At 41.2% G+C, this 27,729-nt stretch overlaps 1 protein-coding gene across 4 annotated transcripts in view; it reads right to left on the minus strand.

The window, feature by feature from the left end:
* Positions 1-1,768: 1,768 nt before the first annotated feature.
* Positions 1,769-27,729, minus strand: part of smg1 (SMG1 nonsense mediated mRNA decay associated PI3K related kinase) — a 57,992-nt gene continuing 32,031 nt past the window's right edge. For all 4 annotated transcript variants that reach the window (XM_077556168.1, XM_077556169.1, XM_077556167.1 and 1 more), the window contains 36 exons: positions 26,642-26,887; positions 26,352-26,503; positions 26,098-26,233; positions 23,833-23,977; positions 23,431-23,569; positions 22,943-23,161; positions 22,442-22,622; positions 22,129-22,290; positions 21,805-22,022; positions 21,550-21,704; positions 21,197-21,419; positions 20,810-21,056; positions 18,908-19,137; positions 18,539-18,784; positions 18,274-18,412; positions 18,037-18,146; positions 17,220-17,438; positions 16,938-17,131; positions 16,663-16,835; positions 16,005-16,284; positions 15,599-15,871; positions 15,230-15,464; positions 14,844-15,055; positions 14,585-14,741; positions 12,728-12,917; positions 12,341-12,615; positions 11,963-12,172; positions 11,385-11,522; positions 11,044-11,196; positions 10,768-10,947; positions 9,040-9,267; positions 8,733-8,944; positions 8,558-8,658; positions 6,408-6,581; positions 5,562-5,668; positions 1,769-4,090 (listed from right to left, as the gene is read on the minus strand). In XM_077556168.1, coding sequence (XP_077412294.1) covers positions 4,013-4,090; positions 5,562-5,668; positions 6,408-6,581; positions 8,558-8,658; positions 8,733-8,944; positions 9,040-9,267; positions 10,768-10,947; positions 11,044-11,196; positions 11,385-11,522; positions 11,963-12,172; positions 12,341-12,615; positions 12,728-12,917; positions 14,585-14,741; positions 14,844-15,055; positions 15,230-15,464; positions 15,599-15,871; positions 16,005-16,284; positions 16,663-16,835; positions 16,938-17,131; positions 17,220-17,438; positions 18,037-18,146; positions 18,274-18,412; positions 18,539-18,784; positions 18,908-19,137; positions 20,810-21,056; positions 21,197-21,419; positions 21,550-21,704; positions 21,805-22,022; positions 22,129-22,290; positions 22,442-22,622; positions 22,943-23,161; positions 23,431-23,569; positions 23,833-23,977; positions 26,098-26,233; positions 26,352-26,503; positions 26,642-26,887 — 6,737 coding nt within the window. In that variant the 3' untranslated portion in view covers positions 1,769-4,012. The remainder of the gene's footprint in view (positions 4,091-5,561; positions 5,669-6,407; positions 6,582-8,557; positions 8,659-8,732; positions 8,945-9,039; positions 9,268-10,767; positions 10,948-11,043; positions 11,197-11,384; positions 11,523-11,962; positions 12,173-12,340; positions 12,616-12,727; positions 12,918-14,584; positions 14,742-14,843; positions 15,056-15,229; positions 15,465-15,598; positions 15,872-16,004; positions 16,285-16,662; positions 16,836-16,937; positions 17,132-17,219; positions 17,439-18,036; positions 18,147-18,273; positions 18,413-18,538; positions 18,785-18,907; positions 19,138-20,809; positions 21,057-21,196; positions 21,420-21,549; positions 21,705-21,804; positions 22,023-22,128; positions 22,291-22,441; positions 22,623-22,942; positions 23,162-23,430; positions 23,570-23,832; positions 23,978-26,097; positions 26,234-26,351; positions 26,504-26,641; positions 26,888-27,729) is intronic.

Raw genomic sequence — 27,729 nt, forward strand, 5'->3', positions numbered from 1 at the left:
AAAGCTGTGATTGTTGTTGTTTTTTCTTCTTTTCTTTTTTTTTTTGGGGGGGGGGTATATTCATTGTTCCCCTAATTTCTGAAAACATTGCTACATGTTTCTTATTAGGACCTTACTCTGACCGTAAAACCCCTCAAAACGAGCTGTTATTTGAAATAAAAACAAAGATCATGTAGCAATTTCCACATATATTTTGAAGTATATTTCAATTCAGCTACCATTGAGTACATGCTACAAGTTGGAGTCTTCAGGAAGAGTTTATTAAAATTCTAAGCGAGAGTTACAAATTCCAACATATTCTGTGTACCTTCCATACCCAGTGCTGATCACACTGGTGTATGGAAGGTGCGAATGTTCGGTGGTGTTCGGAGGGGCCGTAGGCGCACACTGGCAGCCACACTTCTGTCAGCCTGCCCCAGGGCAGCTGTGGCTACTTAAGTAGCTTACTGCCACCACAGTTTGAATGTGTGAGTACATGAATAATGTATCCTCTCCATTGTAAAGCGTCTTTGAGTGTCTAGAAAAGCGCTATATAAATCTGATGCATTATTATTATTATTATGACTACTACCTTAAAGTAGCACTTGGAAACTTTTCAACCTGAATGAAATATTTTCATAACTCTTCTGATGAAACATCGACTTAAAACTAGTTGAATGGTACAGTTGCCAGGGCCTGAGGGGGTCGGTATCATTTTTACTGGCACTAAGCAACTTTGAGGAGGATGGTAGGAACACTGACACACAAAAAACTACAAATGTGCTGAAAGCTTTATGGTATACGGCAAAAGCTACCCCAGATCAAAGGACAGTCAAGGATCAACATTGGCCCTAATTTCACTTGCTGGCGTGAGCTAAAAAACAATGCAATGCGCTTATCCTCATGGGAAATGAGGTCTTCCTTCAAGCATAACAGTACCACTTTGTCGCCGCCATAATCACTATAAACTGAAAGTTGCTTAGTGTTGCTTTAAACACATCAGAAGTTAAGAGCAGAAGCTGTACACACTACATAACATCCATGCCCGTTCCAATGGAAGAGAAACGTTAGTTTTACCGAAGGAGATTTTTGCTGTGGCAAAAGTGGATGGGAAGGATCGTGGTCTTTATGAAACTGAAGGGGACATTATCCCCGTGTCAATAAATAAATAAATCTTCCCCTCGTCCTCAGAGCCAACTGCGCCCAAATGTCAGACTTGATCGTAGTTGCTAGGCTCTTTACAATTTGTGTCACAACATTTCAATGGGGTACCGCACGAATGCTATTTTTAGACCGCAAGGTCACATGACTTCAGCAGCTTGAACCGGAAGGAGGTCAAAAATGACGCTGGCTCATTGACGAGCAATGCAAGTAGCGCTTGTTTTGTTCTCGTTGATCTCCGGAGAAAGCTCTTCAGGTCGGCTCTTTTCCTTGTCTTTTTTAGCCATCTACACTCAAGCCATCTCCTTAATTGAACATTAGTATGTCCTTCGACGTCTACACCAGTAAATTTGGCACCAGTGATATCATTCTCTGACAGAATTAGTAGATTTAGCGTAGTAGACATCTCTCTAGTAGACTGTTTACATCCATTTAGCGTTACTGGTCCGCGGAGTTTGAGCCCCTCGCTAGACTCATGAATATTAATTAAGTGCGGTGACGTATATCTTGCGGTAAATAGACTAACTAAAAGCAAATCTCATGTTTGAAGAAAACATTATCACACAAAAAATCAGGAAAAATACCTTCGTAGTTAGTAGTGCAGCCAAAACAGACCACTGTCCAGAAGTGTTTTCTTTCATTTATTAAAGTAGCACATAGAAACTTTTCAACCTTATTAAAATATTTCATAACTCTTCTGATGAAGCATCCACTGGTAGCTTTGCCATGGCGTTAGGAGTCTGTCTCATTTTTACCAACACAAAACAATTTTGAGGATGAACACTGCCACACAAAAAACTACAAATATGCTGACCTCTTTATGGCATATGTCACTTCCTCCTTTTCCTATGGGTTACAGCGACGCAAGTCAATTTGAATGCCGACTCATGATTACTCCTTTCCTGGCAGAAGCTGCAAAACTGAAATGTTTTGTCATTACCGCTTTTGTCCATATGGCGCAGCCACAATCAACATAAACTGAAAGGTTCCTTAGTGTTGCTTTAAGCATGTCATATTTTTATGTGTGATACTGTACTTGGACCATTTTGCTGGCAGCATGTTAAATGACCATTACATAGAAATGGCTCATTACAGGACCGCCGGCAGCAGTTGACAAGTTAATACAGTATATGATATGGAATCAATCTGAGAATGAATTATGCCATGAAGGATGGATCAAATGGCCAAGATAGATATTAGGACAGCAACTAATTATCGATTAATGGATGAATCAGATACAAAAACTTTTTATTACCATTCCTTTATTCAAACACAGGAAACAGAATTTCATATTGATGGTGCAGGAAAGGGACAAACAAAAAAACTGATTCTGATTCAAGAGTCTTTTTTTTCTTCAAAAAACTGATGTTTACAAATTTATTTTGATTAAACTCAAAGCTAATCTGCCTGCTTTCATGAAAGACTTCAGAATCCTGAAAATATTTAATGTTGGCAGGCTAAATTTGCCAGGATATGGGATAATTTTAATTTAATTTCTCCAAATGATCAATAGTCAAAATAGTTGATTAATTTGGTAATAGATTATTTGTCAATTGATTGATTGTTGGATCTCTAGAGAAGAACCACATCAATGAGTGAAAATTGAATTTTTTCTTTCGGATATTCATGTGCTGTGTTGTTGAAATAGTAGGTGGGGTGGAGGTGGTTAACTTAACTCTTACGTTTTTCACTCAGTGGTAATGTTTATCTGCACTATCTACAACATGACACATCACTGTTTATTTACTCAAACAAATCAGGTAAAAGCTTTAAGAAAACATACTCACCATCACCAAAAGCCATCATTTCTCCCACTAAAAACGTAAAACGAGAATGTCAAGATGAATAAAATAAAAGCATTAGGGCTTTAGCAGTGACTATTAATGAGGAAAGCAAGAGCTTCTACATAGGACAGTCAAAAAAGGCAGCAACAGTCTACACTCGGGTATTTGTAAAGAAGAATTAAATTGTTACAAAGCACAACACAGATTAATAAAGATGCACACACAAGAAAGATTTGAGGGATATTATGCATCCTCTAAATGAATTCATCGTTTAGTGTCCCGTCTCAGCAGTGTCACGTGTGTGACACACAAAAGCACCAAGAACCATCCCGAATAACAATCTTTTATTTGGTCAAGTCTGATGACGGTTTGATTAATCAAAGTACAGTTTGATTAATCAAAGTACAGTTTGATTTGCTATTCCTCTCTCGTTTCAATCTTCAGAAGAATCCTGAGGAACCTTCATTTCTTTTCATTTTTGCCCAGCTGGCCCACAGGCCATCAATATCCCATACCCGTTGAGGCGGAGTTTCAAGAGAACGCAAACAAGCCATTGATGAGCTTCGGGCCTCCCCGGGGAAGTCCCACCCGCAGCGTGAGGGTGGGGTGCTTCCGAGGGAAACGGCTCACTTCCTGCTTCACCCTGAACTCGGTCCGAGTTTGACGAGCTCAACAGGACGCGGTGATTTGGGGTACAACTTGATAGTGGGCTGGCAAAGGTGAGGGGGGGAAGGTATCTCCCAGGTGTGGGTGACGTGGCGTTTGCCCTCCTTCCCGCCCCTCCCACGATCTGGCACGGTTTTGCCTGGTCGGGCCCCAGAAAAGGAGGCAGGGCGGCAGACCCACTAAGCGTTGCGTTGGCCCAATCGCCCATGTTTGCGGGAGTGTGGTGGCAGCGGTGCTACAGGGTGGCGAGCCCGCTATGGGTTTCCCAGGAGGTTGTTGGGAGGGCGGGCTAAGCTTCCGCTTTCCATTTCCTCCTCGCAGTGTGGCCTGGTGCTGCTGTTCCGACACCCGAGACCCGCTGGACTCTAGTGGATCTCCAAGGCTTCACTGAACCAAAGACGTGAATGACGCTGGTGTCGTGTTCACACCCAGGCGGTCCAGCCCTCGTACAGCTGGGCTAGGTTGTCCATGTTTGTGGCGTCCTTGATGACAAAGTCCACCTGGAAGCAAACAGTTGGACACTGGTTTAATTTGGAAGTCTTCAAACTTCACATCTTCTATGCTTCCTATGGTGTTGTCGACAATGAGGACGTTGAAGCAAGTTTGAATGTTTGAAGCAAGTGCAGCTTTTGAGAAGTGCCACTATTGCGCAATCTCTTATTCAGAGAAATCTGCATTATACACACACATTGTTTTGTATTATTGACTTCCCTTGTGGGAATTTTGTTGAATTTTTATAATTATAATAATAATGGAAATTATGTTTCTATCTGCTCCAGGGGCTAAGATATCAAATATTTAGTAGGCATTGACAATATTGTTGAATTTCCTGGAAAACTTCAGATTTTAGAATCTTAAAGTCACCCATTGGTTGTAGAGGCATGTTTGCCAGGCACTTTAGGCCAAAATCAGTTAAGATGCTTCAGGGAGAGGCCTCTACACCCGACAGCAGGGGTTGTTTAAGGTGGAATCTCCCTCGTTAATATTGCATTTGGTTGGAAAATGGTTTTGGAGCCACCAGAAGGCCAAATGTGGCAGTGCTGTTTTTTAGCCCAGGGATGGGTAACTTATATGATGGTGGGGGCCACCATTTTTTTTTTTTCATCAACCCTACTAGGGGCCACATCTTCCTAACCAGATTTATGACGAAAAATCCATTCTAAATAAGCATAAAATGCATGCTGGCCTGCAAATAATTTTTTTTGTTGTTTTTTGTAACCCCCAATGTTTTTTTTTTCAAAAAACACTGCTCAACCTCCAATAGGCCTTTAATTTTTTTTTTTAAGTTTTAACCATAAAAAAGTCAATTATTAAAAAAAAAAAAAAAACATTGAGGAAAAAAAAATAATAATAAAAAAAGTAGGCAAATAGGTGAATCTGTGGTTGCTGAACTGCAAGTATGCTGGGGTCCACTGTAGTAAAGGAAACATAGGAAGTAGAGGTGCACCGATCGATCGGTCTGTCGATTTATCGGCCCCGATTTCCTTAATTTTGGAAGATCGGTGATCGGCCAATCCCTTAAAAATAAACGGATCTTTCCACTAATCTCATCTCCCTCCTCAGAGGTCTGAAAAAGTCAGCCACTGTCATCTTCTGCTGAGATGACTAATAGGATTTTAATTTTTATTTGACAGAACTACTTGCATGTATGTATGTGCAGTTAAAACATCCCATTTGTATTATTTCACCGATATTGTTCAAGATTGGAACACTGAAGGTATATTGCCTGTAGTGAAAAAAAAAAATCGGTATCGGCAAAAATTGGGATAGGCAGGTCAGTCAGACTTTTAAAAGATTGGGGATCGGCCAGAAAATTGTGATCGGTGCACCCCTAATAGGAAGAGATAGAAGAACGGCATTGTACAGTAGGTGGGTGTCATAAGCCTCCTTCAAAGAAAAAAAAATAGACCCCCAAAAATATAGATTAAAAAATATATAGATATGATGAATGTAGGTTTACTTAAGCCTAACCTGTTCAGTGACACTCATCCTCCGGTTGGGATCTATGTCTCTGCCTTCCAGCTTGGCTTTCACTCTCTTCCACACACTGACAGCATACGAGTTCCTCTCCTGGACAGCTGCAGGCAAAGAAGGAGGTTAAGAGCTTCTGAAAATTAAGAAATTCATGTAGTTGCTAACAGTTCCACTATATGTGGCTGTGTTGCCCTAGCAAGGTTATTACAGCTTTAAACAAAAAAAACATATGAAATAATAAAAAATTTTAAAAACTGAAAAAGATAAAAGATAACAAGCAAACTACTTATTAGGCTTGTAAAACTAATTACAATTATAGCGAAAATGTCAATTTTCAACTTTCTCAATTTAATAAATGAACCTCTGGGGTTGAGTTTAAATAATAATTTATTTCCATATTGCTGTATGGCTGCTGGCCTTATGGAAGAGAGAACGCAAGTTGTTTGTGAGTTGTAATTCTTTTACTGCATGTCTTGATATTGGTGCCCTACTAGTGAGAGTGGAAACAAAGCGTTATTGTGAATCCCACTTATGTTCAAGGCAGGACACGCTCTGCTGCAATATGATTGAACAGTGTAGCTGACAGACTTATGTCTTATGGTGCCCTCAGGTGGCCAAAGCAGGGCATAACAGAAGGCATAGCATTCAATTGAATTCAAAATAAGTCATTTGTATAATTGTACAACAATATTATATGGGTCTTAAAAAAAAAAAAAAAACAGTCACTAGCACTCAATGGGTTGTGATTAGTGAAAATGGTTGGCATTGAATGATTAAAAGCAACGAAAAGGCAACTAAATATGTTTTGCTTTGGTGTGTCTTGCGAGTACAGAGTAGTTCTACCTTTTCCTGTTTTGGGATCTCGCACGGCCCTTTTGGGGCTGGGGTTGAGGCCTTTGCTGTTCACCAGTGTGCTGGGTGGGGTGTCCGTGGGGGTCCCCAGGTTACGGGGCAGGGCCTTCCGTGCATTCTGGGACATGGATTCTGGCTGGGTCTTCAACCCACTGCATCGAACAGCTTCAGCACAAAATAAATTCTTGCTTTAGTATAGAGAAATACCTCTCGCCTCGAGTGAAAACTTAAAATTGCAACAGACCAAGGGATAATGTGACATTTGATCCAACCGGCAGTGTCACTACTGTCAAAGATTGCTGTTTTGGGTTGTGAGTTTACTGTGGAGAACAGTGCAACAGCTTGTCTGAGGAGGTGAAAACTATAACGCCTCATTCTAATTGATTCTTAGCCTTGCAGTGACCGGTCCACAACTCAACAATTGACATATCTCAGGATTCTTGGCGGATTTTGTGTAGATTGAGGAGTGTGCGACCAATTCTAGCGTTCTTAAAGGGACAGTGAGATACTTTAGTTGATGTTGATTATGGTTAACTCCCACATTTCTTGACCGATTACAGTCGTTTAAATTTTAAACTGTTCAGCTCATTTACATTTTTTTAAATACATTTTCAGGGACAGTGAGATACTTTTAGTTGATGTTGATTATGGTTAACTTCCACATTTCTTGACCAATTCCAGTGGTTTAAATTTTAATCTGTTCAGCTCATTTACAGTCAGCAGTCCCATTCAAAATTTCCGCGGGAATTTTTCTAGTTGTATCTATCTTTCTCCCTTACATACGTATAATGGTTGTATCAGTTTATTATCCCAACCCAATTTTTGTTTTCTTGACAATAATATGTTCTATGCAGCCCTGCGAGCGTAAATACGGTATTCTGGTTAATGTTGCGGTAGTGGAATATGAGTAAAGTAGTCAAATCCAGCAGTTTTTATCAATATCAAAAGGCGTCCATTTTGCCACTTGCTGTCGAGTGAAAGTAGGTGGGTTTCCATCCACCTATTTTTATCTGAATTTTCAATAACTGCGAAAAAGAAACTGAATGGAAACGCCAGAAATTCGATAAAAGGCCCAAAATTCGGCAAAAAGTTTTTACGCTTGGAGGGGAAAAGGCCCAAAATTCGGCAAAAAGTTTTTACGCTTGGAGGGGGTTTGTGAAGCGTAGCGAAAAAAGGAAAATGCGCATTTTGCCGATGGAAACAGGTTTTGCGAATAAGCGACAAGACCGGATATATGTCACACGTTTTGACCGATACTACGTCACACGCACGTTTGTAGTCACAATAAATGGCGGATGATAAAGTAAGATATGTTTGGGGAGACGAAGAAACACAGTTCCTTTTATAATTAATTAAAGAAAAAAAACATTAATGCAATTTTAGATGGCTTTATTAACATCAGCTCTCAATGTAACGACACACTTCACTTACATGCGGGAGGGGAGCCAACAAGACAAACTACTTCTGTTCAGTCCAACATTCCCACCTGGAACTCCCCATTGTCCCAAAGTTCCGTCACTACAACGTCATCTCGCAGCGCATGTTCGCCAAAGAGCGGATGGAAACAAGCATAAGTCGCATGTCCGTTTTGCGCATTTTCACAACATTTGCATACATTTTTTTAAACATTTGGATGGGAACCTGACTATTGACATCACAGTTGCTCAGGTAACAACCAATCACAGCTCAGTTTCAGAAAATAGATGGGCTGTGATTGGTCGTTGCCTGAGCCCTGATCAACTGTGATGTCATCTTCAGTTGACAGCAGGTAACAAAATGGCCGCCCCCTCAGATGGATAAGAACGGCTGGATTTTTTTGCTGCATAACTCATATTCCATAAATATAATATTAGTCAGAATGCCATTGTTAGACTAGTGAGGTCACATATAACATATTATTGTCAAGTAATGTTTAACGTTGACTTAAACAACTCTTTAAAACATTACCTGTACGCAACGTTTGATGAAAGTTCTGCCCTCAAATTGATTATTTCTATTGATACTGTTGTCTAAAAATACAAAAATGTTATGTAATAACAATTAATAATAATAATAGTAATAATAATATTTTAGAAAAGAACAACAACCAAAAAAACTAACTCCACTGTGTATGATGAGTGTGTATTGTGGGAACGTCATACCGGCTGCAAAGCTTGTCTGTGCTCCTGATACAGGGCTTGCACAGTCATTTTCTCTGTCTGTCACCAACGGGGAGGCAAAGCCCACCAGGCCATTATAAACACTGTAGACAAAAAAATGCAGAGGGTTAACACCCGATTGATACCAGCCAATTCTTGTGCATGAGACCGGGACTACCTCTGACTCTGTGACTGGAGCTCCTTAACGGTGGCGGGGATCTCTTCAAGCAATTCGAGTTGCTCTTGATTACGTGGCTGTCCACTGGCCTGAATGACAGTGAATAAGACCACCTGGATGTTGTCCTGCCAAGCCTTGTACTCCATCAGAAAATGACGCACGCTGCCCTCATATGCCACCTCCTCGCCGTCGGCCAACGCTGCCTCCTCATCCTGGCATGTGCACAGGACAGGCAGACATTTCAAAATGGAACTCTTGAGTGCTTGACAACAGAAGAATGCATGACTGTATGAGATACCGACAGTACCTTAGCCATGGCTCTGAGGAGGTGTTTGACATCACCCAGTTGGCGGTTGTGGTTCGACAGAATAGTTTTAATGGAGTCAACGAGGAGTTGCTGTGTTTCAGCACAGGCCTCCAGCTGCTGCTCTCGCTCTTCCTGCGTTCTCTGCTCCGTACTAAGCTCCTCTTCCAAATGTCTCAAGGCACACCTCAGCCAATCGGGGCTGCCTATCGGTAGGTCCAGCACTGGACTCTGTAGTGATCATAAAAAGAGCTTTAAAGCAAGATGACAAAATGACTGTAGTCAAAATCTGGATTAACAGTTGGTAAATGTATAGGCGGCTGTCAATTCCAATATGTGGCAGAATTTTTTTCCCAATGACCGACCACTCAGCCGATTAAGGGGAAAAAATATATATATTATTAATAAAATAACTTGTTTTTTGGGTCTTTTAATGCTTACAACAAAGGCATGAAGAACATTTGACTGACTGGACAATACTTTGTCCAGAGAGGAACTTACAAAAACAAGTTAGAAAAACATGCAATGATGAATTTCTCTTCAGATTTACAATATAAATGTAACGCAATATACAAGCAGCCAGAGTTGGGAGGGTTACTTTTCAAATGTATTCCATTACAGTTACCTGCTAAAAAAAAAAATGTAGTAAGTAGCATAATCCAAGTACCATGATATTAAAGTAATGTAACTTGATTACTTTGGATTATTCCAATACCAAGTATGCTCATTAAGACAGAATACAAATAAATATCACAGCAACATATATTTTTATACAGTGCGCCCCTGCTAATAGTAAAAGTCTGTGTATAATTGACACACATTAAGATGTATGAGTAGATGGGTTGGTTGATTGATTGATTGATTGATTGAGGGCCATATGCTGTTTCGAACTGTCACTGAAAGCAACCACACCTCACAGACAGACACACAGATAGGTAGTCATCCAATGAGGTAAAGTAAAGCTTTGCTTGCTACAAAGCTGTTGTTGCTGTAATGTGGAATGGGGAGAAAATGCTTTTGAAAGCAACATTTCCCATGGTAGCTCATTTCACCCACACGCATTTATGCACTAATAATGATATGAGGATGGCCATGCGTGATATCAACTGCAAAACCTTTCTCCCAGTCACGAGTTTAGCCGTGTATACTGTATTATGTATGGGCGTTTAAATAGTGAATTGGTGGGAGGGAGATTTGTTTGAAGATAACTCACATTATGCTCATTGCCTATGGTTAGCAAGAAGCTCAGCGTAGCATGCTGCAGGACTCCCAGCGCAACATTTTCTTTGTTAAAAATAAATCAGTCCTTCAGAAAGTTTCCAAACAGTGAATACCGGTCGCCAGTTCCTCCTTTTTTTCGTGAAACTTTTTAAACGGGTGTGGAAGACACGACATCAACACAAACAACAGCGGCTCCCTAGCTCCCTAGCTCCCTCTCCCCCACCCTCCTCTCGGCACAAGGACATCAGTGACTCCAACACTGGACAGCATTTACGTTTTCATGAGAAAGTAGGGATATATTGCTGTTTGATCGGTAAATTATTAATATTGGTTGATAAAATTGTCCGATCAATTAGTTGGTCAGGCCCTAATCAAGACTAAGTGTGCTTATCAACTTTAAAAAAACAAAGAGCCTTGTTCGGGGCCACTAAAAGTGATAACGTGTCCTAAAAGTGATAAAGGGTCACACATATATTATGCCACACATACTATATGATCAGTCAAACCCACCAGTCTCTGTAATAGTTCAAGCTCCAGTGTAGACACTGTGCTACTAAACTGGGCTGCATAAGAACAGGTCTGCTGGCAGCGCTTCAACAGCTCAAACAAAGCTGCATCCATGCTGAGAGCCTCAGCAGATCGGGTGCGAAGGCCTTCGAAGTTCAGGATGGTGGAACACAAAAAGGTGACCTACAAGGCAAGACATCATTAAAATTAGTCATCCATCAGGTACTGGCTAAGTATGCAGTATCAGGTTTTATCAGCAGGCCCTGTAAGCTGTAGCACCTGACTTGCACGCTGGTTTTCTCTGGCCACTGTGGCACGTCTCTCCCTGATGGTCATCTCAAAGTCCTGAAGGACTGGGGCCAGTGTTGGGTTTGCACCGCCAGCCCATTTGAGGCGCTGCTCAATGCTAGCCTCCAGTGATGAAAGCTTTTCCTGAAGATAGCAGTCATTAAAAGAGAAAATTCATTTTCGGTTCAACACAGCAGGGCTCATGAAAATAAATCAAGTGTAATTTTCTTAATGCTTAAGTCAAAAATACAATTCTGACTGTTTTGCTGCTCGAATCTGCTTCAAAGTTGTATAGTCTGTCAACATGAAACGACATATGTCAGGACACACACCTGGATTGCAACAATGGCTCCTTCATCCTGACTCAGTTTATACAGCTTCTTCTTCATGTTGCTGAGAATGACGGCACGAGGAGGAATGTTGACACTTAGTGTCTGATTATTGGGACCCAGGATGTCTTCATGCTGCCACTGGAGAATGAATGAATGAATGAATTTATTTCGAACATGTATAAAAATAAATAAAATTAAATTAAATAAAAACAACAACACAAAGCATTTACGCATGTTCGGAAAAAGAGTAGGAAGAAGTATAAACTTGTTTAACTCCTACCCTTTTATACCTTATAGCTTATCCAAGTATAACCCTAACGGTTACAAGTTTACGTGAAAAAAAAAAAAACATAATATACAAATGATATCCTTAAAGACATCTGTTCAACTTGGACAACAAATAACTAAAAACATCCCATTCCATTAAAAAGGTTTCAAAAGTTGTGGTTCCTAATTTCTGCAAGTGGTACTTGAAGGCAAATATTAAGTCAATTGTGTCCTTCGTCGCTTTACTCATTACAAGCAACGAGAAGTTAGATAACAAACAATGTGAATATATCTGAATTTTTGCCGAGTACCTGAAACATGGCAACATGAAGCTGAATCCTCTGCAGGCTGGCCTTTGCAGCATCCAGGTTGCCATCCAACCTTCGCAATAGGTCTAACTTCTTCCAGGCTGTGTCGTACGATGCGGCCAGCACTGTGGCTCTGTTCAGCAGCAGTTGAGAGACACGGCCTGATGCCAGGCTCTGCTCTGCTGCCTTCTTACAAAGTTCGTCCAAAGACACCTTTCAAAACAAAAAGTTTCTTAGATGAGTATTGACCGCAAATGGATGTCATATTGTCAAGATGGGATGCTCTGAAAATGTGACTACATTCTATGGCAAATCAGCAAAAATGTGGAAACAATGCGTATTGAGCTGTATCAAAAATTAGTGGTGTGCAAAAGTTTGTACCTTGCTCTCTGCACCAAAATCTTTAGCCTCAACCTGGGCAACGACATCCAGCCCAAGAGCAGACAGGGTGCTGCAGAGGGCCAGGCCAAGAGCTTGGCTAGGCAGACCCATTAGCATCTGCCAAACAAATTCAGCTGTAAAGGCCTTGATGGGGCGGGTCATTTGTTCCTCGGTGATTATTGCCCCACTCGAGCCAGTAGCATTAGGCTGCCGGTACAACGGTTTTCCTAAACTGACTGGTCCATTGGAGGTCAAGAGCTCATCAGGAGGGGACCCTTGATATGCAGGTTTTGCAAAAAAAAAAAAAAAAAGTCATTAGATGACTGGTGGCTGGATATTTAGGACTTAATTTGTGTGAAAATCTTTCTATCAGTTAAGAAATCTCACCAGATAGGGTCTGAGCAAAGCAGGAGCACATTCTGAAGAAATCTCTGATGGTTTGTAGTCTCTTAAGGAAGAAGACCTCTTCTATCAGTTCGCGCTGAGCGAGGCTGTCAAAGAAGCGGAGCTGTGCAGCGCGTGCTTCTCTCAGAACATCCACCTTCCTCCATGCCGGTGGCACTTCCAGTGAACTTAGCTGAGGATAAGCAGCAGATAAAATAGGTTGCTAACTTACTAATGCTAGCAGTATGGAAAATGAAGATAGTTTCCCAAAGAAAAGGGGATTTATGTGAAAGCACTTAACAGGGTAGAAGGATTTTGGAAAAATAACCTACTTTGTAATTTTTTTCCCACCTTCAATACTGCGATTTAATGAGAAACTATTTTCTCAAGATCCTCTTCCATTAATATTGAAGACAGTTAAGCACGTCAAAAACATAAATCAGATGTCAAATCAGATTACAACAATAATCCAAACAAATCTTGGTCTTTATCAATTCAACTTTTTATATTGCATAAAACAATCAAATGTTAACATGGACTGCTCTTCTTTTTATCTAGACTCTATATAAATATAAAAATATACAGTCCCCTCCAAAAGTGTTGGATTGGCAAAGTCAATTCCTTTGTTTTTGTTGTGACTCATGATGGTTAGCAGCAGAATAAAATGCAACGCACAATTCACACGGACGTAGAGCGGTTTTCATACGGCATCAGCACGGACTGCAATTCACACAGAGTTGCGTTGAGTGAGTTGTCCGTGTCCAGAAATCTGCACCCGCCAGACCACAAGATCACGGGAGTTCACGCTGGACAGTTGAGTTAACGCAATAACAAACGTGTATATAGAGTCCTATTGGTAAACAATAGTCACGCTTGCCTGTCACATCGATATGCTTTTTTTTTTAGACATTATTTCTGGGACTTCTACCATGGGTAAGTACGTTTTGTGTTTAAGTAGTGTTATTTTGTCATGTTTAGTTTATTCATATTTAGTTAATTTTTTTTCTTTTAAATGTCTGACTCATGTCAAGCTATGTAGTTAGCTTCCCTCCAATAAAAACGAGTTCACAAACTGTTTCATTTTTTAATATACCGGATCTACCTTGATGCCGACTTCCTGCCTGGCTCGTGTAATTTCTTCCCTTCATGAAAATCCGCATGCAGAATCGGGAACTAAAATCGGGCATAAAAGTAGAAGGTCTTAAACTGGCCAAGTCAATCACTGGCCCTTAACCCAATAGAGCATGAATTTTACCTTCTGAAGAGGAGACTGACGACAGAAACAAACAAGAACTGAGAGAGGCTGCAGTAAATGCCTGGAAAAGTATTTCAAATAAAGAATGGAACAGTCTGGTGCAGTCAATAGGTTGCAGACTTGATGCAGTTATTGCAAGTATCATGCAATAACAGCTGGAATTCTGAACTTTCGTCTCGTTATCTTTTGATCTAAAACCCAAATGTCTTCGATATAGAACAAAAACAAAGGAATTGAACTTGCCGTTCCAGTACATTTGGAGGGGACTTTCACTTTACACATATAGTATAAACCCAGCTGAAGGACTAAAATGAAACAGAGGTGTTACCCTACCGAAATTACAGCCTTTGTGGTTTAAAAAATTGCATTCTACTGCATTGTGATGTTGATTATTTGTTAAGTCTTAGAGTTGGAGCATTATTCAGTCAAGGTACCAATTAAATTGGATTACGATTGGAGTGGGGCAAACAAATATGCAAGATATGGAGATAGCATCAAATGTGTTGAGTTGAGTGTCATTTGACAAATGACCTAAAAATCTAAAAACGGTCAATACAGATAAAGGTGCTTTGCATTGAGTATTTCAATTCCGGTGTGTATCTAACCTTTTCAGTAAGCTGTCCAAAAGCAGTCTCTAACTGAGTGAACATTCCATCAAAGGCCACCAGGAGCATTTGACCAGCAGACATTTTTGGTGAGTCCTGACCATTCCCATCAATGCAGCGTGGCTGGATGAGCTCAGAGTACTGGGCACGCAACATCCTGAGTGTGTGAACACAACATATAACAACAAATTATAATTATCATTTGCAATATGCTACCCAATGTTGTGTCTAATCATATTCCTAAATAATCACTGTTCACCTTGTGATGTCCAGACATTGGTTGTGTCCATCATGGTCTAGCCCTGTTGTTGCCAACAGATTGTCAACCAAGCCTTGCAAGCCAAGGCCATCAGAGCTCTGTTCCACTAGCTGCTCCAATTCTGCCAACATGGACTCTAGAGTTGGCTCTCCTTTAACCATACAGCGAAGAGCCTCGGGAAAGATGATCTGACGGAAGTTGGTGTTCAATTCCTGCAGTAATAAAAGGGGGTGTCTTCAAGGAGCATATTGCAATTCAGTTGAGATACCAGCTGAAGACAAAAATGATGATCTGCTTATTTAAATGATACAATGTGATAATCTCAAATTGAAAACACAAATCAAATTAGTTTGCAGGCAACAGTTAACAATCAACAACAGCATTACCTGCAAGCAGGTATACACGGAATTGGCCAGATAAACAGCCTGAATGGTGGCGGAGGGTGATGGGAGCTCCAGATCATTTGGCAAGAGGGGGCAGCGCTGCAACAGTGTTGCCAAGGCACTGACATTCCCGATCATGCTGCAGAGCTCCTCTAAAAACCACGCTCCGTCCCGGGACATCAGGTCGACCAGCTGCTCTCCTGCACTGGCTGCTGCACTCTCCATCACCAGATTGCGCCTAAATACCAATATTTACAATTGTTCTTTAATTTGATTTGCTAAGCTACACGTGAACGACTTCACAGTTTGGAATTGACTGGATTCTAGTAGATGTCTTAAATGATTTGTTATGTATGTAGTAGCTATTTGAACCTGCAGAGTGAGCAGAGGGCAGAGGTGATGATCCCAGCTAGGCTGAGTGAGCCCGAGTCTCCATTTTCCCGCAGGAAGACCCCGATGCAGTGCTCAATTTCCTTCAGCTGCTCCTCGCACGCTGCTGCAGTTGTGCCTTCGGCTTTCAGTCGCTCGGCTTGATGCATCACGCGCTCGTTGGTGTCGGCCACTTGGCGTTGCAGAGCCAACTCTACGCTAGACATGAACTGGCAGGAGGCTGCATTGGACTGTGGGGTAAACAGAACCTCATATCTGTGCAGAAAAAGAGACAGAATCAGAGGTCAATCGAAGGTTATGTTGTGAAGTAGTTTTTTTTTTTTGGAGAGGGAGAGTTGTAAAGTAGTTCTTGAATGAATAGAGGTTTTCATGAATGTGCTCAGCTTACTGTCTGTAGATATGCTGGCAGTGCTCAACTGTCATGACTCTCAGCATTTCCTCCAACCAGGCCTTCCACTGGTGGGATCGATGGCGCAACAGGTTGGTTCGTGGGTAGAGCAAGGCGACTGTTGCATAGCTGTGCAGCTGCTCCAAGCAAATCCGAAGGGCCCCACGGCGCTGCTGGAGCAAGGAGCTCACCTCCGCCTCCAGGCTCTCACACTGGCTGATCAGATGGGCTTGGCCTGCATTCTGCAAGAAGGCTGTAGCTGGCACATAGCTGGGAGGACCTAGGGAGGATCATAATTTAAAAAATGAAATATTATCAATAACAATAATATTTTGGTATACCCACAGTATGTGTGGTTTGTATACACCTTTAATTTCCCTTCTATGTGGGGAAAAAAGTAGCTTGGGCCAATCCGTGTGGTGGTTCTATCCTACGGTTTCCTTTCACATTCCAGAAATATGCAAGGCAGGCTAATTGAAGGCTCTAAATTGCCAATGTGTGCAAATGTGAGTATAAATGGCTGTTTGCCGACCAATACTGGGCTTGCTTTTCACCCAAAAGCCATCTGGGATAGACTCCAGCTTACCCACGATCCTGAACAGGATACTGTAAATGCTAGAAAAATCAATACATGGATAAGAAATAAGACTATCTTAACCTAGATCTATGGGGGTACTGATGTCCTGCAGCAGAGCAGCCAGCTGAGTCGTCTCCAGGTTGGAAAACGCTGCCTGGTACTGGGAGATCCATTGATCCAGGTCAGCCAGCTTGCTTTGAATGGCTTCTTGCACAGTCCTCTGCCGCGATTGGAGCTGAGTGTGATCAGAGTACCTGTACAAAAAAACAACAAAAAACAAAACAAAAAAGATAGAGGGTCCAGTTGTGACATTACTATTCAGAATCTAAGTGATATGAAACCAGTGTCATTCATACCTTTGCTCCAGCGTGACAATTCGATGCTCTGGATGGTCCTCTGCTCCTTCCAGGAAGTCTACCTCCTCCTGCAACTTGGCCTGTAGTTTCTCTCCCTGGCAGAGCAGATCCTGGAGGACCAAGTATTCTTCGACAGCTTCTTCCACTTGTGGCAGGACGGTCAGCATTTCGTCCCGATTCTTAAACCAGTTGACCTTCGCAAAGCGCACAGTCAAAACAAGTGTATTTTTTATAGAACAATTGCGTGCCTGACGCAACCTTCTTCCTCCTATAATTTCTTACCTTAATCTCAGCCACTCTGGAGGAGTAGAGCGAGCGTGTGATTTCTCTCTCCATCTCCCTCTTACTCTGTTTGCTGTCAGCCTGTTGCCCCCCTCCTCCATACACTGCACCAGCAAAGCCCACCTCCCCCCCAGCTGTCCAATCCACTAGGGGATCATAGACAAAGGCTTCCAGCAATGTCAGGAGGGTCTCTCTGCCTCGGCGCATCATCTGAATAACCTAAAATAGGAAAAATGATACAGAAACATCTTATTGGCAATGTTATGCTCTCTATAACTGTGTGGACAGCCCTGAACAGTTATACAATAATTACACAATTAAGTCAAAGCCAGTCAGTAAATTGAGATACAGAGTTGGGAGTTATATACCAATATCAAATACAGTGGACCCTATGCACAAGGGGAAGTGAGCAGCTGGCTCGTGAATAGCAAACATTTTTTAATAATTATAAATGCATTGGGGAAAAAAATAAAAAAATAATATATAAAATACTTTAAAGATGTTTTTAAAATACTTAAATTAAAATTTGCTTATAGGTGACTTTGTGGATACCGATCCATGAGTACTGTATGTGGGAATCCACTGTACTCTATTTGACTGCAACAACGGGAATTATGCCATAATCAAGGTCTGTTCATTATAAACAACACTCAGCTAATATAGGGAAGTGGTGAGTGTTGACATGGCATTTTTAATGATACAAGGATACATTAAAATCAACATGCCACAAGATATGCAATATATCTTAGATACCATGCACAGGCAATTGTGAAAACATTTACCTTGAACTTGCCCATTTTGAAGATGTGAAATTTACCTGTTCACAAGAAAGCCTGAAGATTCCCTCCACCCCAGTAACTCCCAGTGCACTCTCAATATTGTGTGTCATCCTGAAAGGTACCTTCTCTGGGACTCTTAGACTCTTTCCTAAAGCACAGAAACCAATGACGTTAAAAGTTATTCAACTAGGGAAATATGCAAACCTCTAATTTTAGTGCAACAGGACATGTGTCACCAATTTTATCAAGACATTAAATATAATCTAAAGAACTACCTTTTTCAAAACACACATTGTAATCAATGTGTACAACTTCTCCAGTGGTCATGTCAATGAGCACATTGTCAAGGTGTCGGTCACCAAGGCCAATTATGTATCCCACCATCGACATGACAGCAGTGGATCTGGCGTAAGACTGTAAAATGGGGGGAAATAATGTAATTAAGATACAAATAGTGAACAGGTTTTATGTGTAATACAGCACATTCATTAGATACACTAGAAAAATATATCTAAAAAACTGACTGACAACAGTGTTTACCTGAGTGACCCTCCACCATTCACTAGGAGTGGTACATGAGCACCACAACTCCTTGGCCAATAAATTGGATGGCGTAGCCTCCATCAATTCTTTCAGCACTTCCTTCATGACACTGAGGGGCCAATCTCGTCGTGTAACGTCTAGACTGAGCCCAACTGCTTTCAGGGCAGGACCAATGTGACTGTAATAGAGCTCACTTGGACGTGGTACAAGAGGCACTGGCTGCTGCTGGAATGAGTCTTGGGCCTGGGCCAGGGCCAGGAAAAAAAGAATATTGCACTCAATTACGCAATTAGGCATTACAAATACTGCTGCTGCTTGTTGCAGTCATAATGACAATTCCGTAGCATACAATATGTAGTATGTTACCTTCTGAGCCTGCAGCACAGCCTCCCTCTGTTGCCAGCGCTTGTATAGGCCAAAGAGGGGTGTGGCTCCATCAACCCACTGGATCAGTCCCGATCGTGTTCCAAGGGGTGTGACAGAATAATGGCGTGCATGGAAGCGTGGCTGCTCTTGTTGGTTGATTTTGGTGAACATCGTGTTCACGATTGATAAGAATTGCATGATGCGCTCATCCAAATGTAAATCCTCCAGACCTGAGTGACAGGACAATATAATTTGTTACAAATGTTTAGGTTTAGTTTGATTCGATAAAAAAAAAAAAAAAATCCTATTTGGTTCCATTCCCTTCAGTTTAATACGATATTGATTAATTATGGAACATACATTGATAAACATTTTTCTTAAATATCAAGGACATGACAAAAACTTCACAAACATTACATTCCAAATTAAGTTTTGCGGAGGCAATAACTGGTAAAATGATTTAGTTTATTAATGAAAGTGACACATGCTATAATCACATAAGTGCTACACAAACACTGACATAGCAAGGATGATGAAAATATTTTCATAATTCTAATTCAATAAATGTAAATATAAAGTAAAAAGATTCTGAATTGTCTTAAAAGTGCAATAAGTCAGGTCTTTCATAAATGTAAGAAAATACTTTTAAATTCATGTGAATAGCACAATTCAAGAAACAGTAAAATACACAAAAAAAAGGGAGCCCTTAAAATTCTATTTTCTTATGAATTTATGGTAGAGATCAAATAATTGATTTATGGTTTTAGGAATTTATATCGAAGGGGAAAATTTATTAGATATTGATTATCCGATTTTTTAAACCCAGCCCTACAATTGATCATTTGACACTTAAGGCAATACAGTACCCTACAAAACACAATTAGCAATCTGTTAGCTATCCATTTTCGAACTGCAGACTTTCTATTTTAATGAAGATAATTCCAAGAGTGTCTACTCTGCAATAATTTTATTTCTTTGTCTTCAGCTTCGAATAAAGCAACCCTTAACCCATTAAAGCCGGGAGCGCGTGACCGCGCTTCTATCGTTAAAAATGGGAGCACTCCAGCGCTGTTCTCCCTTTAAACCGGGAGAGCGGATATGTCATTTTGTTTCGTTTTGACCAATTCTTGGTCTCTTAACCGATGAAATGCATCAGAATATGCACGAGAGGGTGACGCGGACTTCGTAGCACGTCCTGGAGTTTTCTTCGAGCATTTATGGCTGACGCAGATTCGCGGGAGTTATGCAATAATTGACGTGATTGACGACGGCACGGGAGGAATTCGAATCAGTGTAACGAGTATACAGTGACATACAGTTAAGAAATGTTTGTAGACAATGAGGAGGTTGAAAATGTTGACAGCTTTGTAACGGAATGGACGAAGAATAGTTACCACTAAATCCCCCAAGGTTATTACAACTGCGCTCCAGTGTTGAAACTAAATATACACCCGCAGATGCACATTTGTTTGTTGATTTAAAAAATAATATATTGAAGGTTCATAATAATAAACTTAGGTTTTTGTGAACGCCACAGGTGTAAGCTCTGAAATGTTTTTGGAATTATGTTTTTCTATCTGCTTCAGGAGCTGAGATATATAAAAAAAAAAAATTAATAAATAAAATTATATTGTTGAATTTCCAGGAAAACGTTTTTCAGGGGTGACTCAAAAGTCACCCATAGGTTTTAGAGGCACCAGTGGATTAGACAGTGAAAAATAAACTTGTGAGTTGTTTCGGGAACATCCCACTGGGAGGAGGCTGACAGTTCGGATTTGAAATATATCATTTGTGACACCTGTCCTGGAACCTTTCTGATACACATCATATATGCGGCTGAGCTGTAAGTACAATCAAATAAGGAACAAAATAAACAGTTGGTCGTCTAAAACTGGTCTTTACCTTTGAAAAGGTATGGGTAGTTGTGACCATCAGAGCCCTGGAAGAAGAGCTTCTTTGGCTTGGTCTTGGTGGGGAGAATGGTTATGGATTTGCCAATGCTCTGAATGGTGACGGTGTCTGACGCTGACACCTCGCCCGGCAGGGCCATCTCTGTTGCAGTCATAGATGCCAGGTGTGGACTGATCTCATCCAAATGGAGAAGATAGCTGGCTCGCTTCTGAGCACGCTGCTGCAGGCTTAACATGATCTAACAAAGATGACTACAATTAATTATCTTAGTTGACTGTACATGTTATAATAACAAAATGTACAAGCTTGACGTCAAGAGGGTATTACGTAATGAAATTTGAAACATTTAGAACAGAAGATCATCATCGTCAAAGACACCTGTTTGAACGGGAGCCAGCTGCTGGCAGGGTTGGCAGGGTTGTGGGGGTTCCTCAGTCGCTCGAGGGCAGAATTTATAGCGTCGCCATACGTTTGCTGGAACCAGGTCTCATGTGGTGTCTCTGCTGGGGCTGATGTGATGCTGCAGACATGCTCCAGAGCAAAAACCACAGGTCGCATCAAGGCAGAGTGCTTCTCGCGCATGATTGCTATCTTCTCATCTCTGAAACACAAAGGAGAGATAAAGATAAATCAGGCTTACCGTAAGTTTGTTTTAGAGAACATGGACAACGTTCAAATGGTGATGTTGGCAGAAAGAAGCTAAACTTCTCAGAGAAGAGCACAGATCTCACCTTCGGAGCGTGTTATTATTCTGAACCCTCTTCACCTCGTCCTCTAGTTGTTGAATCCTACGCAAGACATGCATGTGCTGCTGCTGCAACACGCCCAGCCACAATTCATCCCAGAGTAACGTCACCCTGCGCAGCTCACCGACTAACTGCTGGACCTGGTCAGCACACAACACTGGTTAGGATCTCATTTAGAAATCACAAAAAAATGTACCAAAAGACAATGACTGTATTTAATCACGCTGTGTAGCCCAATACCTGAAGCACCATGGTAGGGTTTGCTAAGGACAGCTTTTCCACTATCTTGCTGTAACAATCCTGCATCATGGCTTGGTCTTGACTGGAGCAGAATGTTGCCAGTTCTTCTGGAGTTTCGCCTTTGTCACCACTCTCTGGTTGCTCCTCCTCCTCCCCACCAAGGCCTTCTCCTTGGATGCTACCCAAAAATGTGGGCAGAGCCGATGGCAGTTTGCTCCCTGTAATAAGCAGATTTACCAATTTTACAAGATGATTGTAGTCAATGTTTGATATACGTTAAAGTGTAATAAGGCATGAGAAATAAACTGAAAAAATAAGCCCTGCCTGAATTCTGAGCCTCCCCTCCAAGGGAGAGTGAGCCCACAATGGCAGGATAAAGGATGAGATGTGGGGAATCCTGGGCCACTCGGCAGAGTAAACTACATATACTTTGTCGTATGTATGCTTCTGGATGATTGAGCCGTGAAAAGAGCTGTGGCGTGATACCTGAGAGAGAGAGGGAGGAAGAGAAGGAGGGGGGGGGGGGGTAATCAGAATATTAACAATAACATTTAGAGCATTTTAATTGAACTTTTAAACAGATTTAAATCTGTGTCAACTTCCAGACTGAATATAAAAGTGGTAGAGTTCGACATACCCCTCCAGGGTGCTGTCGGAGTGGAGGCTAAACCTAGCTCAAGCCCCTCCCTCAGTTCTCCAGCATGCTTGACCAACAGACGAAGGAGACGAAGGGTTGCCATGACGATCACGTCATCATTACTCTGTTTGCTGTTGTGACAGGACAGCAAGAGTTTGGGGTCATCCTCATCAATAGCGACCTGAAACAACAGAAATTCTGGATGAAGACCATAATAAAAGGCTCTCCACACCTGCAGGCAGGTTGCAATGATGGCCTACCAATTGTTCATTTTCATTCTACCTAATGTACAAAATGAACATCAAAATCCATTAGGAATCTGTTTACTGACGTATTACTGCATCAACAGAGAAATGGTAAGGTTCTTCCTTTTCTACTGTTGGCTGTAAGGAGAAAATAAAAATATGGAGCTTTTCACATTTACTACATGTATCCGACCTGGATGTTTCCCCCAGTGTTGAGGAACCTTGCATGCACGCAAAGGACGTCCCCAAAGCTTACCTGGCCCGCATTGAGCTTCAAGAACGTGAAATAGGCCTGACAAGAGATCCGATAGAGGCCAAATATTCGGTCCACCACGCGTCTCCAAACCCGAATTAAACCATCCGCAACAGGTTGGCCTGCCTCTGCCAGCCAAGGGCATGACGCAGTTAGCTGTCGCCATATCACATCCACCATGTCATCTTCATCATCTTCCTGTTGGAGTGCCATATCCTCATCCTAAAGAAAAACACATGCAAAGAATTCAAACAATCTGACGTAGTAGGTAATGAGGTGGAAATAAAACATTTCACAGGGCTTCAGACTACGACTGAAATGGCGACTTTTTTTTCCAGCGTGTGTTTCATTTGTGCAAGTGTGTACATTTACAGTAAAATGCTCCCTCCAACACAGGTAATGTGATCGGCGTTACCCACATATACATTTTTCTTTGGCGGGCGCCACAAATGAATTTGGGTAGCCATTAAAAGACTTTGACACCACTCTACCTGTATGCCAGTTGGTCGACACATGGCTTGGCCAAGAATGCTAAAAATAGTTTCCTTGTCTTCTTCACTTGTAGTTGCAGGTAAGAGCTCCTCAATATCCTTTTTTTCTCCAGGAAGAAGAGGCAATCCCTCACCTTGGCTAAAGGGAAATACATTTATTTATAGTGTGATATTGGTCGACGAGTATATCGTCGCTGCTACGTGAAAAACGACATCCCCAAAACGTAAAAATGTGGAAATTGGGAGAAAAAAATGGACAGATGTTTTTCACATAGCAACGACGATATTCATTATAATACAGCTCAATGTCATTACATAAAACAATAGTTAAAAAAACAAAATCTTTAACAAAATCAATTTCAAATAAAGAATTTCAAGAATAACCTGCTTAGGTCCACTTACCTGGCATTGTCTACGACCTTCCGACCCCAGCGGTATGCCCAGCTGGCCAGTGCTGCCCAGGACTTTGCCACCTCAGGGGCTAGGCTGGTGGAGAGCTGGTAGAGTTGGCCAAGCACAAAGTCTGGCTCCCCAACACCAACACTCACTACACACAAGTCATAGACAGAATTTTTGGTTATTCAATGACCTCAATTGGTCAGCATTAAGCAATTGGTAGTTGCAATTACACTATTAGTCAAAATGTAGCGTTCTTAATGTAAAATTTTTTTACAGAAAAATGTCCCATTGTGGGTTGTTCATGCTTGCCAACTATCATGTGATCTTTAAAACATGAAGCTAAGTAAACTGCTTGACCATCTTATGAGAACAATCATAACCTTTGAAATGTATAACCCCTTGAAATGGAACATGATATGTGATAAACTGCCTGGTACATCCTACAGAAATGTAAATTAGAGTCCTATAATGTGGTCTAAAATAGGCTTTGCTCAAAGGTCCTTTCCAGCCATGTACTGTATATAAACATGCATTTTACGTGTAAGATCAAAAGTGCCAAACTTACATAAATGAATACACCATTAAATAATAAAATAAATGTTTCATTAATTAAATACATTTTAATTAATTAAATGTTGATTTATTATTAAAATACGGAATTAAATAAATCAATGTGTTATTAAATGTGTCATTAATTAATGAAATTACCCATGTTTATTTGTGTGTGTGTGTGTGTGTATATATATATATATATATATATATATATATATATAAAAAATAATTATTTCATGGTCACCGTGTTGCAGTGTTTAATGTATTTATTTTATCTGTCAAACTCACCCATCAAAGTTTGGTGGGCAGGTCCTAACACCTGATTGGTCACCCTGCTCACCAAGTCAAGGCAAATTTATTCCAGAACAATGAATTGATGCAGAGCGAGTAGCTAGTAAACACAATTCAATAGGCTGGGTGGCGCTATTGACCTCAATAGGTGCGTTACCATCAGACTCAGATTTACGCTCTCATGAGGTACTTTTTGAAACGTGTTGAAATGGAAGTCACTTTTTTTCGCATTTCCTGTAGTCATGTGACCCCGCCTGGTAAAAGGAAGTAGGAAGAACAGGGCCCCTCGCTTTTGTGTCGGAATTGCTTCCTGAGGGGACAACAAGTCTTATTGAGCCAAGGCTGCCGCGGCTCCATACACGCATTTGTTCTTGTGACGATACAATAGGAGCAGTTAGCGTGACGTGACCGCTTACAAGAACAGCGAGATCTCGCGAGAGTCGAGGCGGGACATTACGAGAACTACGCCTCAGAAGCAAATCACTCTTCAATGGAAACCTTAAACCTACAAGTCAAAACTGTACTTTAGCAAAATAGTAGAAAGATCGCTTTTATTTTGATGTTGTTTTGCACAACAACAAGCCTTGATCACTCTATATCAGCAAAAAAAATCCATCACCGCAGCCGCCATGTTTCTAACCTCTTCAGGCCGAAGCAGTCGATAAGACAAAATTTGAGTGAATCAGGCTTTAGCCCCCCCCCCCCCCCCCCCCCCCCCCCCCCCACTAACTTTGACGGGCGAGTTTGACAGATAAAATACAATTATGAAACGCTGCAACACAGGACCATGAAATAAATAAATACAGAAATAATTATATATATTTTTATATACGTAGGTAATTGAATTAATGAATGACACATTTATTTAATCACTGGTTTATTTAATTCCATATTTAATTAATAAATGACACATTTAAGATATAAGACAAACCCTCTTCCAGCAGTGTTTTTCTATGGAAAGTACCTGACCGCTCAATGTTTAAAATGACTTTTCTTTCTTCTTTTTTTTAGGCAAACGTTACTCCACTATATTGTCTTAACCAATGTTACGTCTGAGTGGCACCCCATAAGCAAGTGCGGACGGATTTTTGGGCGACATGTCAAGTACATGTCGGAGCGTTCCCTCACATTGGATGTCGGAAGGCGTCCCTTTGCACAAAATAGGGCCCCCCATGGAGGATGGGGGCCTATACAGACAGATACAGTGATCTGCGTGCAAGGAGGGGAGGCTCTGCCTATGGTAATGATACTTCATTTATACAGTATAGCGCTTTTCCACCTTACAAGGTCCTCTTTACATTTGACTACTTCAACATGGTCACAATGGCTTGGGATCGAACCCACAAACCCTAAGCGTTGTGACTTGTAAGACCACCACTCTATCACTGATCCATGCCACCTACATATAATTGTACTCAAATTTACCTGAAGTCTCAGTGGTGATGTGGGGAATGCTCTGTTCCACGAGAGGAAGCTCCAGTAGAGCAGAAATGTTCTGACACAAAGGTGTCATGTTGCTCACAGCATTGGATGAATTTACTGCCCCTGACATCTTCACAACCTGGAGCGAAACAGCACGATGCATACTTAATGTCATAAAAGAAATAAAGCCTGCACACCAACATTTTTTACAAAATCAAATCATGCCACCAATTGAGGACCAATTTACAAAAGTGGACCTGTTTAAGCTGGGGTATCATGTCCTTCCAGTCAGCCAACAGCCATTTGCAGAGCGTGAGCAGTGAGCGACAGGCAGCACCTTCATTCTTTCCCACATAGCAATATGACAGAGCAGCCCTGCTCAGCATTTCCATCGCTGTAATGGACTGGCCTGTGGAATTGATTACTAATGTTATATTGAAATGAATTACCAAACATTTATATATATATATATACATTGCTGTCCATATATGATCTGGGTCTGTTTTGACATGTGTGATTTGTCAAAATCACGGACTTCTGTCCTCACCTGAAGTCCTCACTACTTTGGCTTTTTCTATCTGCAGATCTGGCCCCCACTTCTCTCCCAGCGTGCCTTCCAAGGTAAGGCGCCGGAAGGCCTTTATCAGTTCGTCGCCCTGCTCCTCATCTTGGCTTCCATCGCAACATTGGCTGAGCAGGCGGGATGCCAGGGCAATGTTGCCTTTTTTTCGAGCAAACTTTACAGTCGTCAAACAAAGCTCCATGAGATGGGCATCTGTGGTAGGAGAAGAACCTGCAAGAGGATGAAAATGACAAGCGTTGACAAAAGAAGATTTTCTATTGGACTGAGTGGGCCTGACGCATTTGTCTTCACAGTTATTTTCCCTACCCACACAACTATACAGTAGTTCGTGCTTTTTTACTTATTAATATTAGTGTTAATTATTACAATTATGTCAAGCATTGGGCTACACCAAGAATCATAGTTCACTGCAGCATTTCTATATTGAGACATATTGGTTTTAGTGATCTTCTATTCCAATATGAAAGAAATAGATGAAAGGGACTTCATCCAAAAAAATGAAGCCTGCTAACATAATTGTACATACAGCATTTGTTGTATTTGCTTTTTTTCTTACAGCAGAGAAAACACATCCTAGTGCTGTGCAATCTTCTGTAACGAGGACACTGTACTCAGAGTGAGATCTATACTTATTACTTACTGTACTAAATTTGACAGACAAGCTGCTAGGCAGCTATAGATGTCTATGCGTTACACTATAGTGTATATGACAGTGTCAGTTTTCTCCAATGCACAGCACGTATGAGAGAACTGCCTCAGGCAATATATAAAACTCAGATGGTGAAGTTGATAACTTTGGGCAACTTCTCATATTCTTTGACAAGATTCTGAGGCATTTAACTCTCCGATTTTGTCAATTTGACGCATATAATATAGGAGCTTTAGTAGCTGTTCAAGCCCAAGGTAAAGTCTCGTGTAGTCAATAGTCATAACATGAAATCTGTTCTCACCCAGAGGCACAAACAACAACTACTCTGTGTGTCATTATTCAGTGATTCTTAGCTTCTGAAATAAAAATGACTAAAGCAGTTGGCATAGAGGTTGACTGAGAT

Source organism: Vanacampus margaritifer, chromosome 2 (assembly GCF_051991255.1).
Source record: "Vanacampus margaritifer isolate UIUO_Vmar chromosome 2, RoL_Vmar_1.0, whole genome shotgun sequence".
In the NCBI taxonomy this organism is placed as follows: domain Eukaryota; kingdom Metazoa; phylum Chordata; class Actinopteri; order Syngnathiformes; family Syngnathidae; genus Vanacampus; species Vanacampus margaritifer.